We start from the raw sequence: 24,628 nt of genomic DNA, 5'->3' as shown, positions 1-24,628 counted from the left end.
TGTGTGTTCCTTCCAAACAACTCAACTTTAATTTAATCTGTCCACAGAATATTTTGCCAGTAGCGCTGTGGAACATCCAGGTGCTCTTTTGCGAACTTCAGATGTGCAGTAATGTTGTTTTTGGACAGCAGCTTCTTCCGTTGTGTCCTCCCATGAACATCATTCTTGTTTAGTGTTTTACGTATCGTAGACTCGTCAACAGAGATGTTAGCATCTTCCAGAGATTTCTGTAAGTCTTTAGCTGACACTCTAGGATTCTTCTTAACCTCATTGAACATTCTGCGCTGTGCTCTTGCAGTCATCTTTGCAGGACGGCCACTTCTAGGGAGAGTAGCAACAGTGCTGAACTTTCTCCATTTATAGGCAATTTGTCTTACTGTGGAGTGATTAACATCAAGGCTTTTAGAGATACTTTTGTAACCCTTTCCAGCTTTATGCAAGTCAACAATTGTCACAGGATCCAACGAAAGTGGCGCCCCTCCTCGGTCGGGCGGCGCTCGGCGGTCGTCGTCGCCGGCCTATTAGCTGCCACCGATCGTTGTTTCTGTCGTTTAGTTTTGTCTGTCTGTTCCGCACCTGTTTTGTGTATGTCATTAGTGGGGACTTATTTAAGGTGTGTTTTCAGTTGGGATTTTGTGCGGGATTGTTGATTGTCCACTCAGGACGGTGGTCCGTGTTTTATTACGGGTGTATTTCTGACAGTTTAAGGAAGAGAGGATTTACCGGGCTGCGCCCCGTGCCTTTTTGTGCCGCTTATATATATATAGTTTGTTCGCAATATTGGGAATGTGTTTTTCCCAGGCAGTCTGTCTGTAGCGCCCTGTGCCTCGCGGTTTTGTTTTGTGTGTCAAATTATTAAAAGGACACTCAACTCCAGCACCTGTCTCCTGCATCTGATTCCACCTTACACCAGTCCAAGTCAACTGTGACAACAATTCTTAATCTTAGGTCTTCTGAGATCTCTTTAATTCGAGGCATCAGGCAATGCTTCTTGTGAATAGCACACTCAAATTGTGTGAGTGTTTTTTGTAGGGCAGGGCAGCTCTAACCAACATCTCCAATCTCGTCTCATTGATTGTACTCCAGGTTAGTTGACTCCTGACTCCAATTAGCTTTTGGAGAAGTCATTAGCCTAGGGGTTCACATACTTTTTCCAAACTACACTGTGAATGTTTAAATGATGTATTCAATATAGACAAGAAAAATACAATCATTTGCGTGTTATTAGTTTAAGCACACTGTGTTTGTCTATTGTTGTGACTTAGATGCAGATCAGATCAAATGTTATATCTAATTTATGCACAAATCCAGGTAATTCCAAAGGGTTTACATACTTTTTTGCAACGTGAAAGGTAAACAAACAAACAGGCAAATATAGCTACAAGTGGATTCAGCACCACGGACAGAGATTGGAGTTCCTGAGATTTGACAGTTGGGTCCAGCAGAGGAAAGTAGTAGATGTATTTTTTGACAAAATGATCAATGAAAAACAATTTTCAGTCTTCTTAAATTACTTGATGTTCCTAAACAGGCTTCCTATGGTCACTGACACCTTTCATGAAATCGGCATCACACATAATGAGTCCAAACATTTGAACGAAACTGGACAGAAATAATATCCAATATAGATAACAACCCAGTCAGTATAGGCAGGTTAGTGAGCTGAACATAGAACCAGCTGGACATGGAGCCAGCTGGACATGGAGCCAGCTGGACATAGAGCCAGCTGAACATTTAGCCAGCTGAACATGGAGCCAGCTGAACATAGAGCCAGCTGAACATGGAGCCAGCTTAACATGGAGCCAGCTGAACATAGAACCAACTGGACGTAGAACCAGCTGAACGTAGAACCAGCTGAACGTAGAACCAGCTGAACATAGAGCCAGCTGAACATATAGCCAGCTGAACATGGAGCCAGCTGAACATAGAGCCAGCTGAACATGGAGCCAGCTGAACATAGAGCCAGCTGGACATAGAACCAGCTGAACATGGAGCCAGCTGGACATAGAACCAGCTGAACATGGAGCCAGCTGAACATGGAGCCAGCTGGACATAGAGCCAGCTGGACATAGAGCCAACTGGACATAGAGCCAGCTGAACATGGAGCCAGCTGAACATAGAGCCAGCTGAACATAGAACCAGCTGGACATGGAGCCAACTGGACATGGAGCCAGCTGAACATGGAGCCAGCTGGACATAGAGCCAGCTGAACATAGAACCAACTGGACATAGAACCAGCTGAACGTAGAACCAGCTGAACGTAGAACCAGCTGAACATAGAGCCAGCTGAACATATAGCCAGCTGAACATGGAGCCAGCTGAACATAGAGCCAGCTGAACATGGAGCCAGCTGAACATAGAGCCAGCTGGACATAGAACCAGCTGAACATGGAGCCAGCTGGACATAGAACCAGCTGAACATGGAGCCAGCTGAACATGGAGCCAGCTGAACATAGAGCCAGCTGGACATAGAACCAGCTGAACATGGAGCCAGCTGGACATAGAACCAGCTGAACATAGAGCCAGCTGAACATGGAGCCAGCTGGACATAGAACCAGCTGGACATAGAACCAGCTGAACATGGAGCCAGCTGGACATAGAGCCAGCTGAACATGGAGCCAGCTGAACATAGAGCCAGCTGGACATAGAACCAGCTGAACATAGAACCAGCTGGACATAGAACCAGCTGAACGTAGAACCAGCTGAACATAGAGCCAGCTGAACATAGAACCAGCTGAACATAGAGCCAGCTGAACATGGAGCCAGCTGAACATGGAGCCAGCTGAACATAGAACCAGCTGAAAATGGAGCCAGCTGAACATGGAGCCAGCTGAACATAGAGCCAGCTGGACATAGAACCAGCTGAACATGGAGCCAGCTGGACATAGAGCCAGCTGGACATAGAACCAGCTGAACATAGAACCAGCTGGACATAGAACCAGCTGAACGTAGAACCAGCTGAACATGGAGCCAGCTGAACATAGAACCAGCTGAACATGGAGCCAGCTGGACATGGAGCCCATAGTCTCCAATGTTGTACTCTAATTATGTGTTAGAAATGTGGAATTATTATCAAACAATAATATTACCTCTATTTTTCATTTCCTTGTTGAGAAAATACTTTCAACCCCTTGCAAGGCTAAGCCAAAGCTAAGCCAAAGCTAAGCCAAAGCTAAGCCAAAGCTGACTTAACAAGAAGAGCTGTGTTCATCATGTCTCACTGCGCTGTATTCTCCAATCCCTACCATTGAGAGAGTATTACGTGGGTGTCTTGCATTGGGATTTACTGAAAACTATTAGATTTTCTCTCACATTTTGTGGGTTGGATATAAGTTGCATCCCAAATGGTGCCAGCCCTGGTCTAAAGTAGTGCACTGTATAGGGAATAGGGTGCCAGCCCTGGTCTGAAGTAGTGCACTGTATAGGGAATAGGGTGCCAGCTCTGGTCTAAAGTAGTGCACTGTATAGGGAATAGGGTGCCAGCCCTGGTCTAAAGTAGTGCACTATATAGGGAATAGGGGTCAATTTGGGATGCATCCATAGTTCCCCCACTCCGACAGACAGAGATAAACCTTAGTAATGTGCAGGGTGAAAAAAGGGCAGACATTATTTACAGAACCACGGCATCATAAATGGCTGTCATGACCTTAGACTAAATGTAATATGTTGCTTTATTCATATCATGACCTGCGGAAATGTCTAATCGCGGGGAAAATCATGTGAGTTTATTATTAAGCAGCTACATCTAGGAATAAATATATTTATATCCATCCGTCCGTCATTCATTTATCTATTCAATTAAAATAAACCTATTAATTAACAAAAACATTCGTTTTGTGTTTGTCTGAGACGTACTGAAATACATGTATGACCACTGGTATTAAACCGGGACTATTTGACCTAGCAACTCTCCTCTTGGCATGAGATCTGACATCATAGTTTTATGTTTCTGTCTGATATCATCTCGAGCCAATGTAAACAACTTGGTGGTCTACCAATTAACCAGGCCCTCTAAACAACTTGGTGGTCTACCAACTAACCAGGCCCTCTAAACAACTTGGTGGGCTACTGTTACATTTCCCAGCAAGAAAACCAAACATTTTTGCTCATACAGAAAGGGTAACTAACAAAGAGTCACTGACCACAACCAAAACAAAACAGGTGGGTTTTTTAGGAGGGGTTCTGAAAGACATTCATGGGGGTGTCCAGGGAAAGTTGACTAGCAACAACTACTGGGACCTAAAAGACACCCACCATGAGACCCACTAAATCTGCCCAAGAAGAGGCAAACAAAAGAAAAACCCCACACCAAATGTAAAGATAAGAAGCAAACCAAAGAGTGGAGCAAAACGAAAACAGGGAAGATCAGATAAAGGATTGTTTTTCTAGAAATCACATAGTGATTGCCAACTAAAGGAATTAACCCTCCAAGACAACTGGAGCACTGCGTCAGCCACTCTAAAATATCCCCTGGGCCAGCCACTCTAAAATATCACCTGGGCCAGCCACTCTAAAATATCCCCTGGGCCAGCCACTCTTAAATATCCCCTGGGCCAGCCACTCTTAAATATCCCCTGGGCCAGTCACTCTTAAATATCCCCTGGGCCAGCCACTCTAAAATATAACCTGGGCCAGCCACTCTTAAATATCACCTGGGCCAGCCACTCTTAAAAATCCCCTGGGCCAGCCACTCTTAAATATCCCCTGGGCCAGCCACTCTTTAAAAATCCCCTGGGCCAGCCACTCTAAAATATAACCTGGGCCAGCCACTCTTAAATATCACCTGGGCCAGCCACTCTTAAAAATCCCCTGGGCCAGCCACTCTAAAATATAACCTGGGCCAGCCACTCTTAAATATAACCTGGGCCAGCCACTCTTAAATATCACCTGGGCCAGCCACTCTTAAAAAATCCCCTGGGCCAGCACAGGTGAAACACCTTCCGACTAACGAGATGACAAACCAGCACAAGTGTAACACATACTGACTAACGAGGTGACACCAATCGATACGCTCAATGCGCTAACGTGCTAACGTCCAACCTCACAATATAAATGGAAAATACAAAGCCTGTAACAGCTACCAACTGACCAAATCAAATCAAATGTATTTACAAAGCCCTTTTTACAGCAGCCAATGTCACAAAGTGCTATACAGAAACCCAGCCCGAAAACCCCAAAATAGCAAGCAATCCAGATGTAGAAGCACGGTGGCTAGGAAAAACTCTCTAGAAAGGCAGGAACCTAGGAAGAAACCTAGAGAGGAACCAGGTTCTGAGGGGTGGCCAGTCCTCTTCTGGCAGGCCCCTCTAAACAACTTGGTGGTGTCCGAACCAACTAACCAAGCCTGATAACATTCACGGGGCATTTCCATGGTGCAGAGCTCTGCTTTGTGCTGGTATTGTGTCCTCTCAGCTTGATGTCTCAGGCTTGACCTATAAAAGGGGATTAATTCACCATGCAGATCAAAATGTCCAGGGCATTAATGCTGTAAATAAATGTACCTCACTATATTCATCGTTAGGAATTCACTTTTCCTCTGTCTTTATATTAATGATTCGTCTCTCGTGACGGCCTTAACATTACAATTAACTTAGAGTAGCTGATTGGTCCTGGTTGCCTAGATGAGTAAATCTGTCTTGATATGTCTATATATAATACTATAGCTAGATGTTATACAGAATTATACAATGGGTGGTGACTAATCCTGAATGATGATTGGTTAAAACCGCTTTCCTATTCGACAAGTTACCACTGGCTGATGTTAAAATTCCTATTGACTCTGTTCCATCGCAGTCCACTGTCTCGTCAGCCCAGCCAGGCAATTTATAAACTTGATCTCGCACTATAAAAAGCATCTAGACATTATCTACCATTTCCTTTAGACTAACATTTCGTTTTCAACTGTCGTGATTTGTATAAACCTTGCTGTCTGTCTCTCCGACATTTGCAACGTTGTTTCAATATTCAAATTCCATCTCCAGCTGTCCCGTAGTGATGAACGTGTCGGGAGTCGGGACGAGAGAGACAGGCAGGCAGCGTTTCTCAGCCAGTCGAAATCATGAATCAGCTGGCATATATTATTTGTACATATACAAATAAAATCCAATTGAAAAAAAGGTCAAACGAAACGAAGTGCAACTAGTTTGCAGTCTTTCCAGCTCCAGTTTGAAGTGATTGCGTTAGCTGTGTTGTTGACTAGCTTGTTATTCTGTCTGCACTGTTTGACGTGACTGTAAATTAGCCGTAGTTGGTTAGCTAGCAAGCAAGGGATGAGAACGTTGCCAGCCAGTATGCTTACCCCTCCCCTCCCTTCCCCCCCTCTCTTTTTCTCTCTTATTCTTTCTCTCTCTCTCTCGCTCTCTCTCTCTCTCTCTCGCTCTCTCTCTCTCTCTCACTCTCTCTCTCTCGCTCTCTCTCTGCCCGGTGCTCAGCCCTGCCCTCCCCCACCCTTTCCCCATCTCTCTCTCTCTCTCTCGCTCTGTTTCAATTCAATTCAAGGGCTTTATTGGCTGTTTCTCTCTGCCTGATATTCAGCCCTCCCCTCCTCCTCCCTCCCTCCCTCCCTCTCTTTCTCTCTCTCTCTCTCTCTCTCTCTCTCTCTCTCTCCCCTCTCTCTCTCTCTCTCTCTCTCTCTCTCTCTCTCTCTCTCTCTCGCTGTCTCTGCTGCATTGATGCTGCTACCTCCCTCAGTGATGACATCACCAGGCTCAGTACAGCTCAGCATCCTTCCTGTAGGCAGCAGGCAGGCAGGCAGTCAACAGAACAGAGACATTTTGTCTTCCAGCACTCAACGCAAAACCCTTCCTGTTTTATCAAACCCTCCCTGGACCCCAGGCTATAGCAGGGAATTCTAGGCTATGCTATAATATACCCTCTAGCTGTCGTGGTGTTCTTTTTCTACCTCGAGTCTTCTTCCTGCTCGGAGGGAGGAGGGGAGAAAAGGAGGGAAGTGGGCTGGCAGCTGGTCTGTGACAGTCAGTCAGTCAGTCAAACAGAGAGAGAGAGAGAGAGAGTCAGAGCCAGAGCTGGAAGACAGACAATTAACAGAAGAGGAGAGTAGAGCAAACAAGCTTCTTAAACCGGACGGGGCATTAACGAGGTAGGATCCATTGTTCTGGTACTTATGCAGTATTCATGGGGCTGTGTTTGTTTGGTGTTTCATCTCCCCGGGGCTGGGAAGGAAAGGGAGGAAAAGATGGTGATGGGGTGCGGCTATAGAGGAGCTGTCAGCTCAGACCATGTAGGATGGATGGAAAACTAGGGGCTTATGATATAATAAATAATTTTCTCTAGAACCTATTTATTTTCCTTTTCTAGTATAATGTTGAGCTGGTTGACAATAAGAATGTCATTCAGGAGGTGAGGTAGGCAGCAACATCAGTTGACAGCCTCATTTAGAATTTAGCTTTTTTTTATTACTTTACAATTGAATTGTGCCTGGGACAATATAATAGCCCTACACCGTTGAATTATCCTGAAATGTCCGTTTCAAATGACAGCCTACGTCTAAACTAAAGGCATGTGTTGTAGCCTATGATAAAAAATACAATTAAAATTATGTGGGGAGTAAATTGTAGGCTAACATTAGATCATGATAAACTCCCATGATGCATGTCCTGTTCACCTGCGTTTTATTTCACACAACATGTATATCCTCGTAATTATAGTCTCTCTCCAGAAATGGTGGTCAGATGCATTCTCATGTCAGATTAAGCCTAAAAACCAGCCTATACCTATAATAAAGTAGACTATTGGTTAGAGCGTCGGGCCAGTTATCAAAAGGTCTCTAGTTCGTAAGGTGAGAAATCTGTCGCACTTGAGCAAGGCACTTAACCCTAATTGCTCTTGGGTCGCGGTTGATAATTGCAGACCCCCCTATCCGAGGGTCTCAGGGAGTTTTGGGATATGCCAAAAAAAATCAGACATGAGTATTAATAGGTAATGAAGGTGTCGGGACGAGACAGGCAGGCCGTTTTTCTCAGCCAGTCCAAATCATGAATCAGCATTATTTTGATGGATATATATACAAAGAAATGTCAATAGAAAACAGGTGAAATTAAACGGAGTGCAGCTAGTTTGCAGTCTTTCTACATTCAGTTTGAAGAGATTGTGTTACTGTAGCTGTGTTCTTGGCTAGCTCCTCTGAACAACATTCCTGACGAAATAGCATTTTCTATGCCAGGTGAAGTCACTCCTCATTAGCTTATTGTTATGGATGTATCCAAATAAACGTCACTAGAAAACAGCTTAAACAAATGGAAATGCAGCTACTTTGCTTTTATTCTGGCTGCACTTTTTGACGTGACTGTAGGTTAGCCTTAGTTGGCTAGTTAGCGAGCAAACGATAAGAACGTTGCCAGACAGTCTGGCAATAGAACATTTAGAATGAACAACTGAGTCGTGTCCATAGATACAGAACCAAAGAACGACTGAGTCGTGTCCATAGATACAGAACCAAAGAACGACTGGGTCGTGTCCATAGTTACAGAACAAAAATAATGAACAACTGAGTCGTGTCCATAGTTACAGAACCAAAATACTGAACGACTGTCGTGTCCATAGTTACAGAACCAATATACTGGACGACTGGGTCGTGTCCATAGTTACAGAACCAAAATACTGAACGACTGTTGTGTCCATAGATACAGAACCAAAATACTGAACGACTGTCGTGTCCATAGTTACAGAACCAAAATACTGAACGACTGGGTCGTGTCCATAGTTACAGAACCAAAATACTGAACGACTGGGTCGTGTCCATAGATACAGAACCAAAATACTGAACGACTGAGTCGTGTCCATAGATACAGAACCAAAATACTGAACGACTGAGTCGTGTCCATAGATACAGAACCAAAATACTGAACGACTGGGTCGTGTCCATAGATACAGAACCAAAATACTGAACGACTGAGTCGTGTCCATAGATACAGAACCAAAATACTGAACGACTGAGTCGTGTCCATAGATACAGAACCAAAATACTGAACGACTGGGTCGTGTCCATAGATACAGAACCAAAATACTGAACGACTGAGTCGTGTCCATAGATACAGAACCAAAATACTGAACGACTGAGTCGTGTCCATAGATACAGAACCAAAATACTGAACGACTGGGTCGTGTCCATAGATACAGAACCAAAATACTTAACGACTGAGTCGTGTCCATAGTTACTGAACCAAAATACTGAACGACTGAGTCGTGTCCATAGATACAGAACCAAAATACTGAACGACTGGGTCGTGTCCATAGTTACAGAACCAAAACACTTAACGACTGAGTCGCGTCCATAGATACAGAACAAAAATACTGAACGACTGGGTCGAGTCCATCGATACAGAACCAAAATACTGAACGACTGGGTCGTGTCCATAGTTACAGAACCAAAATACTGAACGACTGGGTCGTGTCCATAGTTACAGAACCAAAATACTGAACGACTGGGTCGTGTCCATAGTTACAGAACCAAAATACTGAACGACTGAGTCGTGTCCATAGATACAGAACCAAAATACTGAACGACTGGGTCGTGTCCATAGATACAGAACCAAAATACTTAAGTCGTGTCCATAGTTACAGAACCAAAATACTTAACGACTGAGTCGTGTCCATAGTTACAGAACCAAAATACTTAACGACTGGGTCGTGTCCATAGTTACAGAACAAAAATACTGAACGACTGGGTCGCGTCCATAGTTACAGAACCAAAACACTTAACGACTGAGTCGCGTCCATAGTTACAGAACCAAAATACTGAACGACTGGGTCGTGTCCATAGTTACAGAACCAAAATACTGAACGACTGGGTCGTGTCCATAGTTACAGAACCAAAATACTGAACGACTGGGTCGTGTCCATAGTTACAGAACCAAAATACTGAACGACTGGGTCGTGTCCATAGATACAGAACCAAAATACTGAACGACTGGGTCGTGTCCATAGTTACAGAACCAAAATACTTAACGACTGGGTCGCGTCCATAGTTACAGAACCAAAATACTTAACGACTGGGTCGTGTCTATAGATACAGAACAAAAATCTTAACGACTCGGTCGCGTCTCTAGCATCTGAACCAATAGAACGAACGACCGACCAGCCGGTTTGGGTTGCAACCTTAGATTTAGTCTTGGGCTTAACAACACCCGTGTCAATATATCTTCCAAACGCTGGATTATCTGGCGTTATCATTTCAGTAACCATAGGTCATACATTATGTCAATGACATTTTTCTACACAGTATCCGTTTCCTAAAAGATGTTACCCGCCATTCTACCTTTATAGTTTGATAGGCCAAGCTGAAACATAATGTTGGACTGCTTCAAGTAGGCCAGCCTACAAAACACATCAGAATTTTTATGTATTTTACCTTTGCAATGAAATCTACGCCATTCCACAAAAGCAATCGGTAAATATTTCTCAATTCACTCCTGTTTGACACCACCTCACGTATATGTCCAGGGCTGCAGGTAGGTCTACATGGAAGTCTTTCTACTAGTAGGTCTACATGCAATATTTTGGGGTTAACATAATATGATATACAGTAGATGTTACTTGCTCTCATTTTGCGAGGCAGACCTACGATTCCAAATCACAATATCATGGGGGTGGGACTGTACGTGGCTCTATTGTGAGAACTGATTCAAATGATTCATTACAGCTTTTTAGTACCATACTCAGTCAAATAGTTACAATCCTAGGTTACGATTGGTTATGGTAATAGTTTACCATTGGGAACTGGTTATAATGGTAGGTACGCTACATGACCAAAAGTATGTGGACACCTGCTCGTCGACAATCTCATTCCAAAATCATGGACCTTAATCGTGCTGCTATTAGAGACTCCAGTCTTCTGGGAAGGCTTTCCACTAGATTTTGGAAGATTGCTGCTGAGATTTGCTTTCATTCAGCCACAAGATCACAAAGTCACTGAGCTCTTCAGTAAGGGCCTGTTCTACTGCCAATGTTTGTCCATGGAGATTGCATGGCTGTGTGCTTGATTTTATACACCTCTCAGCAACAGGTGTGGCTGAAATAGCTGAATCCACTAATCCTGAAGGGGTGTCCACATACTTTTGTATATATAGTGTATATTGAATACTATGTACTGTATGCCCTTATTAGTAAACCTATTCAAGGCACCCTTTGGGTCTTAGGGGCCATTCAGGATAAAGGAAATACACCCTGGGTCTGGTGTGACAAAGCAGTTTTTACACCATGAGTCATTAGTGTTGCATCAATATGCTACAGGCTAGTCAATATGCTACAGGCTAGTCAATATGCTACAGGCTAGTCAATATGCTACAGGCTTATCAATATGCTACAGGCTTGTCAATATGCTACAGGCTTATCAATATGCTACAGGCTTATCAATATGCTACAGGCTTATCAATATGCTACAGGCTTATCAATATGCTACAGGCTAGTCAATATGCTACAGGCTTATCAATATGCTACAGGTTTATCAATATGCTACAGGCTTATCAATATGCTACAGGCTAGTCAATATGCTACAGGCTAGTCAATATGCTACAGGTTTATCAATATGCTACAGGCTTATCAATATGCTACAGGCTAGTCAATATGCTACAGGCTAGTCAATATGCTACAGGCTAGTCAATATGCTACAGGCTTATCAATATGCTACAGGCTAGTCAATATGCTACAGGCTAGTCAATATGCTACAGGCTTATCAATATGCTACAGGCTTGTCAATATGCTACAGGCTAGTCAATATGCTACAGGCTAGTCAATATGCTACAGGCTAGTCAATATGCTACAGGCTTATCAATTTGCTACAGGCTTATCAATATGCTACAGGCTTATCATTATGCTACAGGCTAGTCAATATGCTACAGGCTTATCAATATGCTACAGGCTAGTCAATATGCTACAGGCTTATCAATATGCTACAGGCTTATCAATATGCTACAGGCTTATCATTATGCTACAGGCTAGTCAATATGCTACAGGCTTATCAATATGCTACAGGCTAGTCAATATGCTACAGGCTTATCAATATGCTACAGGCTTATCAATATGCTACAGGCTTATCAATATGCTACAGGCTAGTCAATATGCTACAGGCTAGTCAATATGCTACAGGCTTATCAATATGCTACAGGCTAGTCAATATGCCACAGGCTAGTCAATATGCTACAGGCTAGTCAATATGCTACAGGCTTATCAATATGCTACAGGCTAGTCAATATGCTAAAGGCTTATCAATATGCTACAGGCTTATCAATATGCTACAGGCTTATCAATATGCTAAAGGCTTATCAATATGCTACAGGCTAGTCAATATGCTACAGGCTAGTCAATATGCTACAGGCTTATCAATATGCTACAGGCTAGTCAATATGCCACAGGCTAGTCAATATGCTACAGGCTAGTCAATATGCTACAGGCTTGTCAATATGCTAAAGGCTTATCAATATGCTACAGGCTTATCAATATGCTACAGGCTAGTCAATATGCTACAGGCTTATCAATATGCTACAGGCTAGTCAATATGCTACAGGCTTGTCAATATGCTAAAGGCTTATCAATATGCTACAGGCTTATCAATATGCTACAGGCTAGTCAATATGCTACAGGCTTATCAATATGCTACAGGCTAGTCAATATGCTACAGGCTAGTCAATACGCTACAGGCTAGTCAATATGCTACAGGCTTATCAATATGCTACAGGCTTATCAATATGCTACAGGCTTATCAATATGCTACAGGCATATCAATATGCTACAGGCTAGTCAATATGCTACAGGCTTATCAATATGCTACAGGCTTATCAATATGCTACAGGCTAGTCAATATGCTACAGGCTTATCAATATGCTACAGGCTTATCAATATGCTACAGGCTAGTCAATATGCTAAAGGCTTATCAATATGCTACAGGCTTATTAATATGCTACAGGCTTATCAATATGCTACAGGCTAGTCAATATGCTACAGGCTTGTCAATATGCTAAAGGCTTATCAATATGCTACAGGCTTATCAATATGCTACAGGCTAGTCAATATGCTACAGGCTTATCAATATGCTACAGGCTAGTCAATATGCTACAGGCTAGTCAATATGCTACAGGCTAGTCAATATGCTACAGGCTTATCAATATGCTACAGGCTTATCAATATGCTACAGGCTTATCAATATGCTACAGGCATATCAATATGCTACAGGCTAGTCAATATGCTACAGGCTTATCAATATGCTACAGGCTTATCAATATGCTACAGGCTAGTCAATATGCTACAGGCTTATCAATATGCTACAGGCTTATCAATATGCTACAGGCTTATCAATATGCTACAGGCTAGTCAATATGCTACAGGCTAGTCAATATGCTACAGGCTTAGTATTCTTCTGCTTATACTTCTATGTCAGATATTTGCATCATTTCAGATGGTTTGTCATCGTTTCAAACAAAAAGCCATGTTAATGATGCAAACAGTGAGGCTTCCGAATTATTGTTCACTACCCAAATATGTAATGACTTTTAAAGGTTTGCAGATTGACTTTGAAAGCACACAAACACATCTCTAATAAGAGCATGTGTCAAAATGTAATCTATCCCCTTACAACGACAGCTGAGCTGAACGTACTGTATGCAACTAACTGATGTGTCATTTCTATCTAATTGTAATTGTACCGTATGCTACTAATTGATATGTCATTTCTATTTAATTGTAATCGAACTGTATGCAACTAATTGATAATAATTGCTGTAGAAAACCTGTCTATCCTCATCTGATCATTCTAGTAATTTTACTCCTGTATTCTCCTGTATTCTCCTATAGCTCCTATATCTCCTGTATTCTCCTATATCTCCTGTATTCTCCTATAGCTCCTATATCTCCTGTATTCTCCTATATCTCCTATATCTCCTGTATTCTCCTATATCTCCTATATCTCCTGTATTCTCCTATATCTCCTGTATTCTCCTATATCTCCTGTATTCTCCTATATCTCCTGTATTCTCCTGTATTCTCCTATATCTCCTGTATTCTCCTATATCTCCTATATCTCCTGTATTCTTCTGTATCTCCTATATCTCCTATAGCTCCTGTATTCTCCTGTATTCTCCTATATATCCTATAGCTCCTGTATTCTCATATATCTCCTGTATTCTCCTATAGCTCCTGTATTCTCCTGTATTCTCCTATATCTCCTGTATTCTCCTGTATTCTCCTATATCTCCTATAGCTCCTGTATTCTCATATATCTCCTGTATTCTCCTATAGCTCCTGTATTCTCCTGTATTCTCCTATATCTCCTGTATTCTCCTGTATTCTCCTATAGCTCCTGTATTCTCCTATAGCTCCTGTATTCTCCTATATCTCCTGTATTCTCCTATATGTCCTTTATTCTCCAGTATTCTCCTGTAGCTCGTGTTTTCTCCTGCATTCTCCCAGTCTTTACTCCGATAGCTCCTATATCTCCTATATTCTCCCAGTCTTTACTCCTGTATTCTCCTGTATTCTCCTGTATTCTCCTGTATCTCCTGTATTCTCCTGTATTCTCCCAGTCTTTACTCCTGTATTCTCCTATATCTCCTGTATTCTCCTGTATTCTCCCAGTCTTTACTCCTGTATTCTCCTATATCTCCTGTATTCTCTTGTATTCTCCCAGCCTGGAACCCTGGTCTAGTCTATGGTCTCTGTGTTGTGACTGAGAGACTGACAGACTGACAGACAGACTGACTGACTGGTCTGGTCTCTGTTGGTTTATTTTAAAACGGAGTCACATTGAGACCGAGGTCTCTTTTCTAAATGAGCCCTGCAGTAACCTTGGGTTTGTTGTGTGACTGACTTACTGACTGTCTGGTCGCTGTGTTAAGGTGTCACCATGCTTCAGTTCGGCTGGCGCTAACAGAACTCGGCTAACAGAACTCGGCTAACGGATCTCGGCTAACAGAACTCGACTAACGGAACTCGGCTAACGGACCTCGGCTAACGGAACTCAACTAACGGAACTCGGCTAACGGAACTCGGCTAACGGAACTGGGCTAACGGAACTGGGCTAACGGAACTGGGCTAACGGAACTCGGCTAACCGAACTGGGCTAACGGAACTGGGCTAACGGAACTCGGCTAACGGAACTGGGCTAACGGAACTCGGCTAACGGAACTGGGCTAACGGAACTGGGCTAACGGAACTCGGCTAACGGAACTCGGCTAACGGAACTCGGCTAACCGAACTGGGCTAACGGAACTGGGCTAACGGAACTCGGCTAACGGAACTGGGCTAACGGAACTCGGCCAACGGAACTCGGCCAACGGAACTGGGCTAACGGAACTGGGCTAACGGAACTCGGCTAACCGAACTGGGCTAACGGAACTGGGCTAACGGAACTCGGCTAACGGAACTGGGCTAACGGAACTCGGGTAACGGAACTCGGCTAACGGAACTCGGCTAGTCAAACCCAATGAGTGTGCTCACATACTCTCGTCGTAGCCAGTATACACTTCCTCAAAATAGTCAGAACTAATCGAAGATAACTCAAGAAATCTGTCATTAATTTTGACGTTTTTGCAGAGGAGATCTTAGTCGCGCAATTTTACGTTTAACTAAGATGTTTGATACAGTATTTCTCAATGAAATAATCCGCATGAAGACGAGTCATATCTCGTTGAATGAAAACATATCCTTTATTGAAGAATCCCTACTCTTGACCAATCACAGACGAAGGGACAATGACTTTAGCTACCAACTTCAGCTTGCCTCTAGAAAACATGTAGTGCGCCCGATCAGCCGAAAAAAACCCTAATCACAGTCCAAAATGAACAAAATCGGCACAAAATGTGCACTAACTTTTCCAAACTGTTTCGGCTGAGAAGCATGCGGTCACCCTTATTGGGCCAGTGTGACTGACTGACTGACTGACTGACTGGCTGACTGACTGACTGACTGGTCTGTCTCTGTGTTATTGGACCAGTGTGACTGACTGACTGACTGACTGACTGACTGATTGACTGACTGACTGACTGACTGGTCTGTCTCTGTGTTATTGGACCAGTGTGACTGACTGACTGACTGACTGACTGACTGACTGACTGACTGACTGGCTGACTGGCTGACTGACTGACTGGTCTGTCTCTGTGTTATTGGACCAGTGTGACTGACTGACTGACTGACTGGCTGACTGGTCTGTCTATGTGTTATTGGACCAGGGTGACTGACTGGCTGACTGGTCTGTCTATGTGTTATTGGACCAGGGTGACTGACTGACTGACTGACTGGCTGACTGGTCTGTCTCTGTGTTATTGGACCAGGGTGACTGACTGACTGACTGACTGGCTGACTGGTCTGTCGCTGTGTTATTGGACCAGGGTGACTGACTGACTGACTTGCTGGCTGACTGGTCTGTCTATGTGTTATTGGACCAGGGTAATCCTAGGGAGCGGCCTGTCATTCAGCTGTGGCTGCAATTCTATTGTTGCCGCCAGGCTAGTTTCCCATCTCCCCTCGGCTGGAGCTGACCATGCACGCTCCTTTCATGAGACAGCCAGCCAGCCAGCCAGTCAGGCATCCTCTATTGTAGTCCACTGGTGGTGGTCTGGACCAGGGGTTGTGAGGCCTTGTTTGTACACAGATTGATTTAATTGAATGACAGGTCCTAGTCTGTTGTGACTGACAGTTAACAGAAAAACACAAATCAAGTACTTGGTCAACTCACGCAAGATTTGGTTTTCCCGAGATTAAACAGGTCCAGTTGTCACAATGTCTCTTCTGTACATCTCTATCCTCATTCTCTCTCTCTCTGTCTCTCTCTCTGTCTCTCTCTCTCTGTCTCTCTCTCTGTCTCTCTCTCTCTGTCTCTCTCTCTCTCTCTCTCTCTCTCTCTCTCTCTCTCTCTCTCTCTATGTCTCTCTATGTCTCTCTCTCTTTCTCTCTTTGTCTGTCTCTGTTTCTCTCCATTTCAATTTAAGGGCTTTATTGGCATGGGAAACATATGTTCACATTGCCAATGCAAGTGAAATAGATAATAAACTAAAGTGAAATAAAAAATAAAAAGATTAACAGTAAACATTATACTCACACAAGTTCAAAAATAATAAAAACATTTCAAGTATCATATTATATGCAAATAGTTAAAGTACAAAAGGAAAAATGAATTAACATCTCTCTCTGTCGCTGTCTCTCTGTCTCTCTCTCTGTCTCTCTCTCTGTCTCTGTCTCTCTCTCTGTTGCTGTCTCTGTCTCTTTCTCTCTCTCTGTTGCTGTCTCTCTCTGTCGCTGTCTCTCTCTGTCTCACTCTCTCTGTCGCTGTCTCTCTGTCTCTCTCTCTGTCTCTCTCTCTGTCGCTGTTTCTCTCTGTTGCTGTCTCTCTCTCTTTCTCTCTGCAGTTCAGTGTTATCTCCCTTAAATGAGATTATAGATTTCAGAGTGCTTGATGACTCTCGGAGGAGTAGGTTGCCATAGTGATATGGATGGACAGAGCAGTGAGAGGGAGTCTCACAGTTTTAGTGGTCTCAGATCTTAGCTAACATCTTATCCTAAAGCTGAACTGATGTCAAGCTTTGTGCTTCCAGTAGAGAGGCTTCCTGAATCAATATCCCCACTTCTGTATTATCTTAATGGATTCACAGCAGAAGGGCTCTGTAATCTGGGATGTGTCTAAAGTAGTGCACTATGTAGGGAATAGGGTGCCTTTTTGGGACGCAGCCCTGGCAGGTTAGTGGTGACACATCATAGAGACACTACATACTACTTAATACTTACTTTGTTGTCGATGGATCGGTCACCATCCTCCGTTCGTCTGCCCTTTCGTTCACACGTTAGTCACACGCGATATCTCAGACAGCACTCGTCCTATTTTGGACAAAACTTGGGTGCGTGTCTTGCCATAGAGATCTGTCATTTACAAAATGACCCTGATTGGCCCAAGGCTGGAGCTATAGTAATTTATTGAAATTTGTGAGTCAGACCAGAGAGGAAGAGACACAACGAGAGAGACAAATGGAACCAAAATGGTTTTGTTTTGGAGAGTGTCGAACTTGGTTAACAAACATTTGTATGGCTTATTTGCTAGAATATATACCTTTCGTAGTTGTTAGGTTGCTACGAGTGTACTGGTAACTAGGACGAGTTACATCCTGGCAACTTTATGAAAAAAAACACTTCATAACAGAGTCGTGCCTGTTGTTCACACGCATATCTGCCCTCTCATTGGCTAGAATGGTACCACCTGATCTTGTCTCCTCCCGACTGTCCTTCTATTCTGAGAAAGGTGTCTTCAGATAACATTCCACTCATTGCTAAAGAGACTGACAATCTCAATGTTCAAAAGAGACAAATAGTCAGGCGTCTTTCTGTAGGCCCTATAACTCCGCCATGGTTCATTGGACAAAGTCTATGAGGAAAATTAATACCTTTTTGTGGAGGGGGGGATAAACGCCCGAAAATAATGTCTATGGTAAAACACAGGCTTAGGAAATATTTAGTTCTATGAATTAATCTTCATCAGCTAACGTATTTTATTTGTGTGAATTTTTAAAACACATAAATCACATAAAGTTCATGTTAATTGACTGATATTATCTTGATAATTCATAAAGTTCATGTTAACTGACTGATATTATCATAGAACATAACATATAAGATCTTAGTCTGTGTTAACCTGAGACATTATTTTTCAGCTTTCATTCCAAAACCTTATTCTATCCACCGTAGGGATGACTGAACGAACCAGACGTTAACTGCATCATTCACGGGGGACGACATGTTTAGTGTTGCCTTGTTGTATTTCATTCAGTGGGGAACTTATTCAATTGGAAACCAATTGTAAGGTTTATACACTCATAACTGCATCAAATCAATACCTTAAACCTGGGGCTCAACTTTCAATGGGGACTGGGGTGACATGCCCCCCCCCCCCCCCCCCCGCACACATTCTGAAATTGCAACGGTGTGCTTTAGGACCATGTGGACACCTCCAAGCGGTCGGGTAGGCTGTTTTGTCCCCCCTCCCCCCCGACTTCTAAAACCAAATTTGCTCCCCTGCCTTAAATAGTAACGACTAAGACATTTCTACTAGCAATACCCAGGGTCATATTTAGAGAGTTGGGCCAACTTTTAAAATGGATGCCATGTTAGCAACTTTTATTTAGCATTCCATTTATCCATTAACGATGTTTATTTGGAGTCTTGTACATAGCATTGTTTAAATTCAGAAAATTCTGTGAACAGCTATTGGTCAATATTGCCCGTGAGGAGCTAATGTGGCTGCCATGGAAAGTGGTACCATGGTTATTTTTTATTTAACCTTTTATTTAACTAGGCAAGTCAGTTAAGAACAAATTCTTATTGACAATGACAGCTTACCTCCGGCCAAACCCTCCCCTAACACGGACGACGCTGGGACAATTGTACACCGCCCTATTGGGCCTCCCGATCACGGCCGGTTGTGATACAGCCCGGGATCGAACCAGGGTTTGTAGTGACGCCTCTAGCACTGAGATGCAGTACCTCAGACCGCTGAGCCTCTCAGGAACCCCATGTAAATGCATCATTGCAGAAACATCAATGTCCTTAATTCTCTAGATAAATAGCTCTGGCAATACCTAAAGCTTCCAGTAATATGAATTGTGAAGCATCTATGTCGTGCTTATGAAGTCTATATGAAGGCTTTATAAAGCCTTGATGCATTTCAAATAAAGAAGTGATGCACTTCAAAATAAAGCAGGACTCTTCTTCTTCTATTTCAGGTGTTGCTATACCCGTCTCCAGGACTCTGTGTTTGGGCCCGTTTTGAGAGGCGCTCCGTGCAGGCTGGTCCTAGACAGGAGGCACCATGTCCGGGGCCTCTGTGAAGGTGGCGGTGCGGGTTCGCCCCTTCAACTCCAGAGAGATGGGGAAGGACAGCAAATGCATCATCCAGATGTCAGGAAACACAACCAGTGAGTATCACACACACACACAGACACAGACACACACACACACACACACTGTGTAAAACACTGTAATTATTACAGTGACAACAATGTTGTTAAATATTATTTCATACCTACATTTTCACTTACAGATACGATGTTATGTTAAAACTGAATCACAATGGAAGGCAGCCATTTTGTAGTAATGCTATGACTCCACAGTGTTCAGATAGCCAGATTACACACACGCATTATTATGCCTCCGCAGTGCACTCAGCCAGCCTTCCACACTGGACAGTCCATTACGGAAACAAAGGAACAAATCTGACCTGACATTCATTTGTGATTTCCTTTACTCATTCGTTTAATGTGGTGGCATTATAGGTCATGTGATTTTCACTTTTGAGAGTGGTTGTTGAACTGTACTGGTTTCTGTCTTTTAATAGATTGGTTTTCATATGGTTAGAATTGTACAATAAAATTGTAATATTTTGGGAAAGGAAGCAATTTATAAAAATGTTGCAAACAGTAAAATATTATTGCCTATGCTAGCGTAGCTTGCATATGTATGCTGCTATACCATTGTACAGTTAGGAAACTGTAAGGATCAATGTTCATGGTATGGCTAGGCTAGAAAGAGCCTGGGAGACTTTCCTATCACCACAAATGACTTGTTTTGAGGGATTTATTACGGCTGGAGTCTGAAAGCATTTTTCTGGTCAGTCACCTCTCTCTTGTGGATTGTCCTGGCCTGGATTCTTGGGATCCCAGGTTATGAAGAGAAGTCTTAGCCATGGTGTTGAGGAGATTGCAGAGAGACTTGATATCTAGCCTGTTCAGTAAGGTAAAGCCATTGGTCAATAATAGATTAGCTTCCCTAAAATATTTAGCATATGGCCTAATTTAGCTCATCCCCCCCTGTCCCCCCCCCGTTCCCTAGCCTTCTTCATGTCACAGCTGGCTGGAGTCAAAAAACCAAGTCCCCATTTCCTAGCCTTTTTCATGTCATGGCTGGCTGGAGTCAAAAAACCAAGTCCCCATTTCCTCGGACACTCATTGCTGACATACAGAACAGGACCTATAAGTGTTGTGTGCAAGGGCATCTCAAATGGTACCCTATTCCCTATATAGTGCCCTACTTTAGACCAGAGCCCTATGGCACCCTATTCCCTATATAGTGCACTACTTTAGACCAGAGCCCTATGGCACCCTATTCCCTATATATAGTGCACTACTTTAGACCAGAGACCTATGGCACCCTATTCCCTATATAGTGCACTAATTTTGACCAGAGAACTATGGAACCCTATTACCTATATAGTGCACTACTTTAGACCAGAGACCTATGGCACCCTATTCCCTATATAGTGCACTACTTTTGACCAGAGACCTATGGCACCCTATTCCTTATATAGTGCACTACTTTTGACCAGAGACCTATGGCACCCTATTCCCTATATAGTACACTACTTTGACCAGAGACCTATGAGAATAGGGTGCCACTTTGGATGCACACTTTGTGTGTTTTAATAAAGTAAATTGTAAACGAGATGGCGTGCTAAACAGATTGTTTTTTAGCACGGCTGAGCTGCGGTCATAATTCTATGGACACGCACAAGTCGTTCGTTCTAAATGTTCCATGCCAACGCTCTTCTTCCTTGTTTGCTAGCTGACCAACTACGGCAAACACAGTCATGTCAAACAATGCAGCTAGAATATCAACAGAGTAACTGCATTTGCGTTTGTTTTTAAGCTGTTGTGGATACATCCATAAAAAAAATGAGCAAAATGATGTGCGATTTCACCTGGCACAGAACAAAAAGGTCTGTCGTCAGGACACTGTACTGAGGAGCTAGCCAACGGCACATCTAACGCAATCACTTCAAACTGAAGCTGGTAAAACAGCAAACTAGCTGCCTTTCATGTCGTTTGACCAGTTGTTCTACTGAAATCTCTTTGTATACAGTATACAGTCATAAAAATAATGCTGATTCATGATTTCGACTGGCTGAGAATGTTTTTTGTTGTTGTTGTCCCTCCTGATACGTTCATTCTCAGTATGACAACGAAGGTTGAATTTCAATATTGAAATAAATGTTTCAATTGTCGAAAGACACACATCACCGTTTGTACAAACTCTTGTTGTTGAATCCCAAATGTTAGGCTGGAAACAATGTCTAGATGTTTTTTATTTTTATTTTTTACAGCGGACATCAAGTTAATTAATTGGCTGGGCTGATCAAATCAATTCAAATGTATTTGTCACATACACGTGGTTAGCAGGTGTTAATGCGAGTGTAGCGAAATGCTTGTGCTTCTAGTTCCGACCATGCAGTAATATCTAACAAGTAATCTAACAATTTCACAACAACTACCTTATACACACAAGCGTAAAGGAATGAATACGAATATGTACATACAAATATATAAATGAGTGATGGCCGAACGGCATAGGCAAGATGCAGTAGATGGTATAGAGTACAGTATATACATATGAGATGAGCAATGTAGGGTATGAGAACATTATATAAAGTGGCATTGATGGGACAATAGATATGCAGGGATTTCTCAGATGGAACAGAAAACAAGATGCCATATTTTTTTTTGCATCATAGATATATATATATATATTTATTTTAGTATGGCTTAGAAAACACCTCAACCAATCACAATACTTGTTTTTACCATCCCGTTGTAGAATGTAGTTTCTGCATACCGGTATGCTTCATAGCGAGGTTGTCTGTAAAGGTTTTTAATCAGATGGCCTTATGCAGTCTTTAGTCTTGTAGCATCAGGTATTTAGGTAGACCGATAGGGTTAATTGACATAATCATACAGCTGTAAAGAAAAGGTGATATTGGAAAGGTCAGGAGGTGTAGAGAAAAGGTGATATTGGAAAGGTCAGGAGGTGTAGAGAAAAGGTGATATTGGAAAGGTCAGGAGTTGTAGAGAAAAGGTGATATTGGAAAGGTCAGGAGGTGTAGAGAAAAGGTGATATTGGAAAGGTCAGGAGGTGTAGGAGGTAAAGCCTTGGGGTTGTATTTCAACAAACCTAACACAATTGTACATCTAAGTGCTGGTGATAAGGGTGTGTCAGAATTATTTCTGCTATTTACACAACCAGAATTATGGGCGCAGTAGCTGGATGTGGTGCGAAAGGGCTGAATAAACAAGTTGAAGGTGTGTCAAGGCTTGACCCCTCACTGGCCAATCGGCACGTGCTCCATAGTTAAATATGGGGTTGATTTAAGTTGTGGTTTAACCGTCTTTAATGTATTGCATTGTCATCGACTCCAATTCAAATATTAGTCCGTTATAGCCCATTTTTTGGTAAATATCCTACAGAAACACAATAACAAAATGAAAGCCTATCCCATATTTGCTAATGTAAATATGTTGGATATGTTTTGGAACAGAAATTGCATGGCTTCAGTATGGAAATGTATTGTTAACATAGGAGAGAGAGGCTTGAGGACAACACAGTCAGTATAGGCAGGTTGGCGTTTTTCCCCTCATGAATGTTGTTCTGCAGGTAGCTCTGTAGATTGGTCACCAGCTGGCACAGCCACAAAGTCATAAAATCGGATTCTATATTGCCAATTTTGACTTTGCAGCTGGCCTATCTAAGGGTAAATCGCTCAGTTCTGCCTCCAGGACAAGATTCATGACAATAAACGTCAACCTGCTGAGTATTAGGGGAGAGGAGATTTAGTCAGTATAGAGTATATAGGAATATAGGCTAATCAAATCAAATCAAATGTATTTATATAGCCCTTCTTACATCAGCTGATATCTCAAAGTGCTGCATAGAAACCCAGCCTAAAACCCCAAACAGCAAGTAATGCAGGTGTAGAAGCACGGTGGCTAGGAAAAACTCCCTAGAAAGGCCAAAACCTAGGAAGAAACCTAGAGAGGAACCAGGCTATGAGGGGTGGCCAGTCCTCTTCTGGCTGTGCCGGGTGGAGATTATAACAGAACATGGCCAAGATGTTCAAATGTTCATAAATGACCAGCAGGGTCAGATAATAATAATCACAGTAGTTGTCGAGGGTGCAACAAGTCAGCACCTCAAGAGTAAATGTCAGTTGGCTTTTCATAGCCGATCTTTGAGAGTATCTCTACCGCTCCTGCTGCCTCTAGAGAGTTGAAAACAGCAGGTCTGGGACAGGTAGCACGTCCGGTGAACAGGTCAGGGTTCCATAGCCGCAGGCAGAACAGTTGAAACTGGAGCAGCAGCACGGCCAGGTGGACTGGGGACAGCAAGGAGTCATCATGCCAGGTAGTCCTGAGGCATGGTCCTAGGGCTCAGGTCATCCGAGAGAGAGAAAGAGAGAAAGAGAGAATTAGAGAGAGCTCTTAAATTAGAGAGAGTACTTAAATTCACACATGTTTTACATGCTAATGTGTTATCTCTGTTCAGTATACAGTATCTAAGGTTGGAGTACCTATAGGCCCTTCTTACAGTAGCTATGACCAGCCTTATAGGCCCTTCTTACAGTAGCTGTTACCAGCCCTATAGGCCCTTCTTACAGTAGCTATGACCAGCCTTATAGGCCCTTCTTACAGTGGCTATGACCAGCCCTATAGGCCCTTCTTACAGTAACTATGACCAGCCATATAGGCCCTTCTTACAGTAGCTATGACCGGCCTTATAGGCCCTTCTTACAGTAACTATGACCAGCCCTATAGGCCCTTCTTACAGTAGCTGTTACCAGCCCTATAGGCCCTTCTTACAGTAACGATGATCA

At 42.9% G+C, this 24,628-nt stretch overlaps 1 protein-coding gene across 1 annotated transcript in view; it reads left to right on the top strand.

Moving 5' to 3' along the window:
- Positions 1 to 6,716: 6,716 nt before the first annotated feature.
- LOC115151467 (kinesin-like protein KIF1A) overlaps positions 6,717 to 24,628 on the top strand; it is a gene marked incomplete in the record, with an annotated part of 143,354 nt that continues 125,442 nt past the window's right edge. The window contains 2 exon segments of the mRNA XM_029695430.1: positions 6,717 to 7,099; positions 19,716 to 19,907. Coding sequence (XP_029551290.1) covers positions 19,802 to 19,907 — 106 coding nt within the window.

The sequence above is a fragment of the Salmo trutta genome, chromosome 17 (genome assembly GCF_901001165.1).
Source record: "Salmo trutta chromosome 17, fSalTru1.1, whole genome shotgun sequence".
In the NCBI taxonomy this organism is placed as follows: Eukaryota; Metazoa; Chordata; class Actinopteri; order Salmoniformes; family Salmonidae; genus Salmo; species Salmo trutta.
This window is presented reverse-complemented; position numbering and strand designations above follow the sequence as displayed.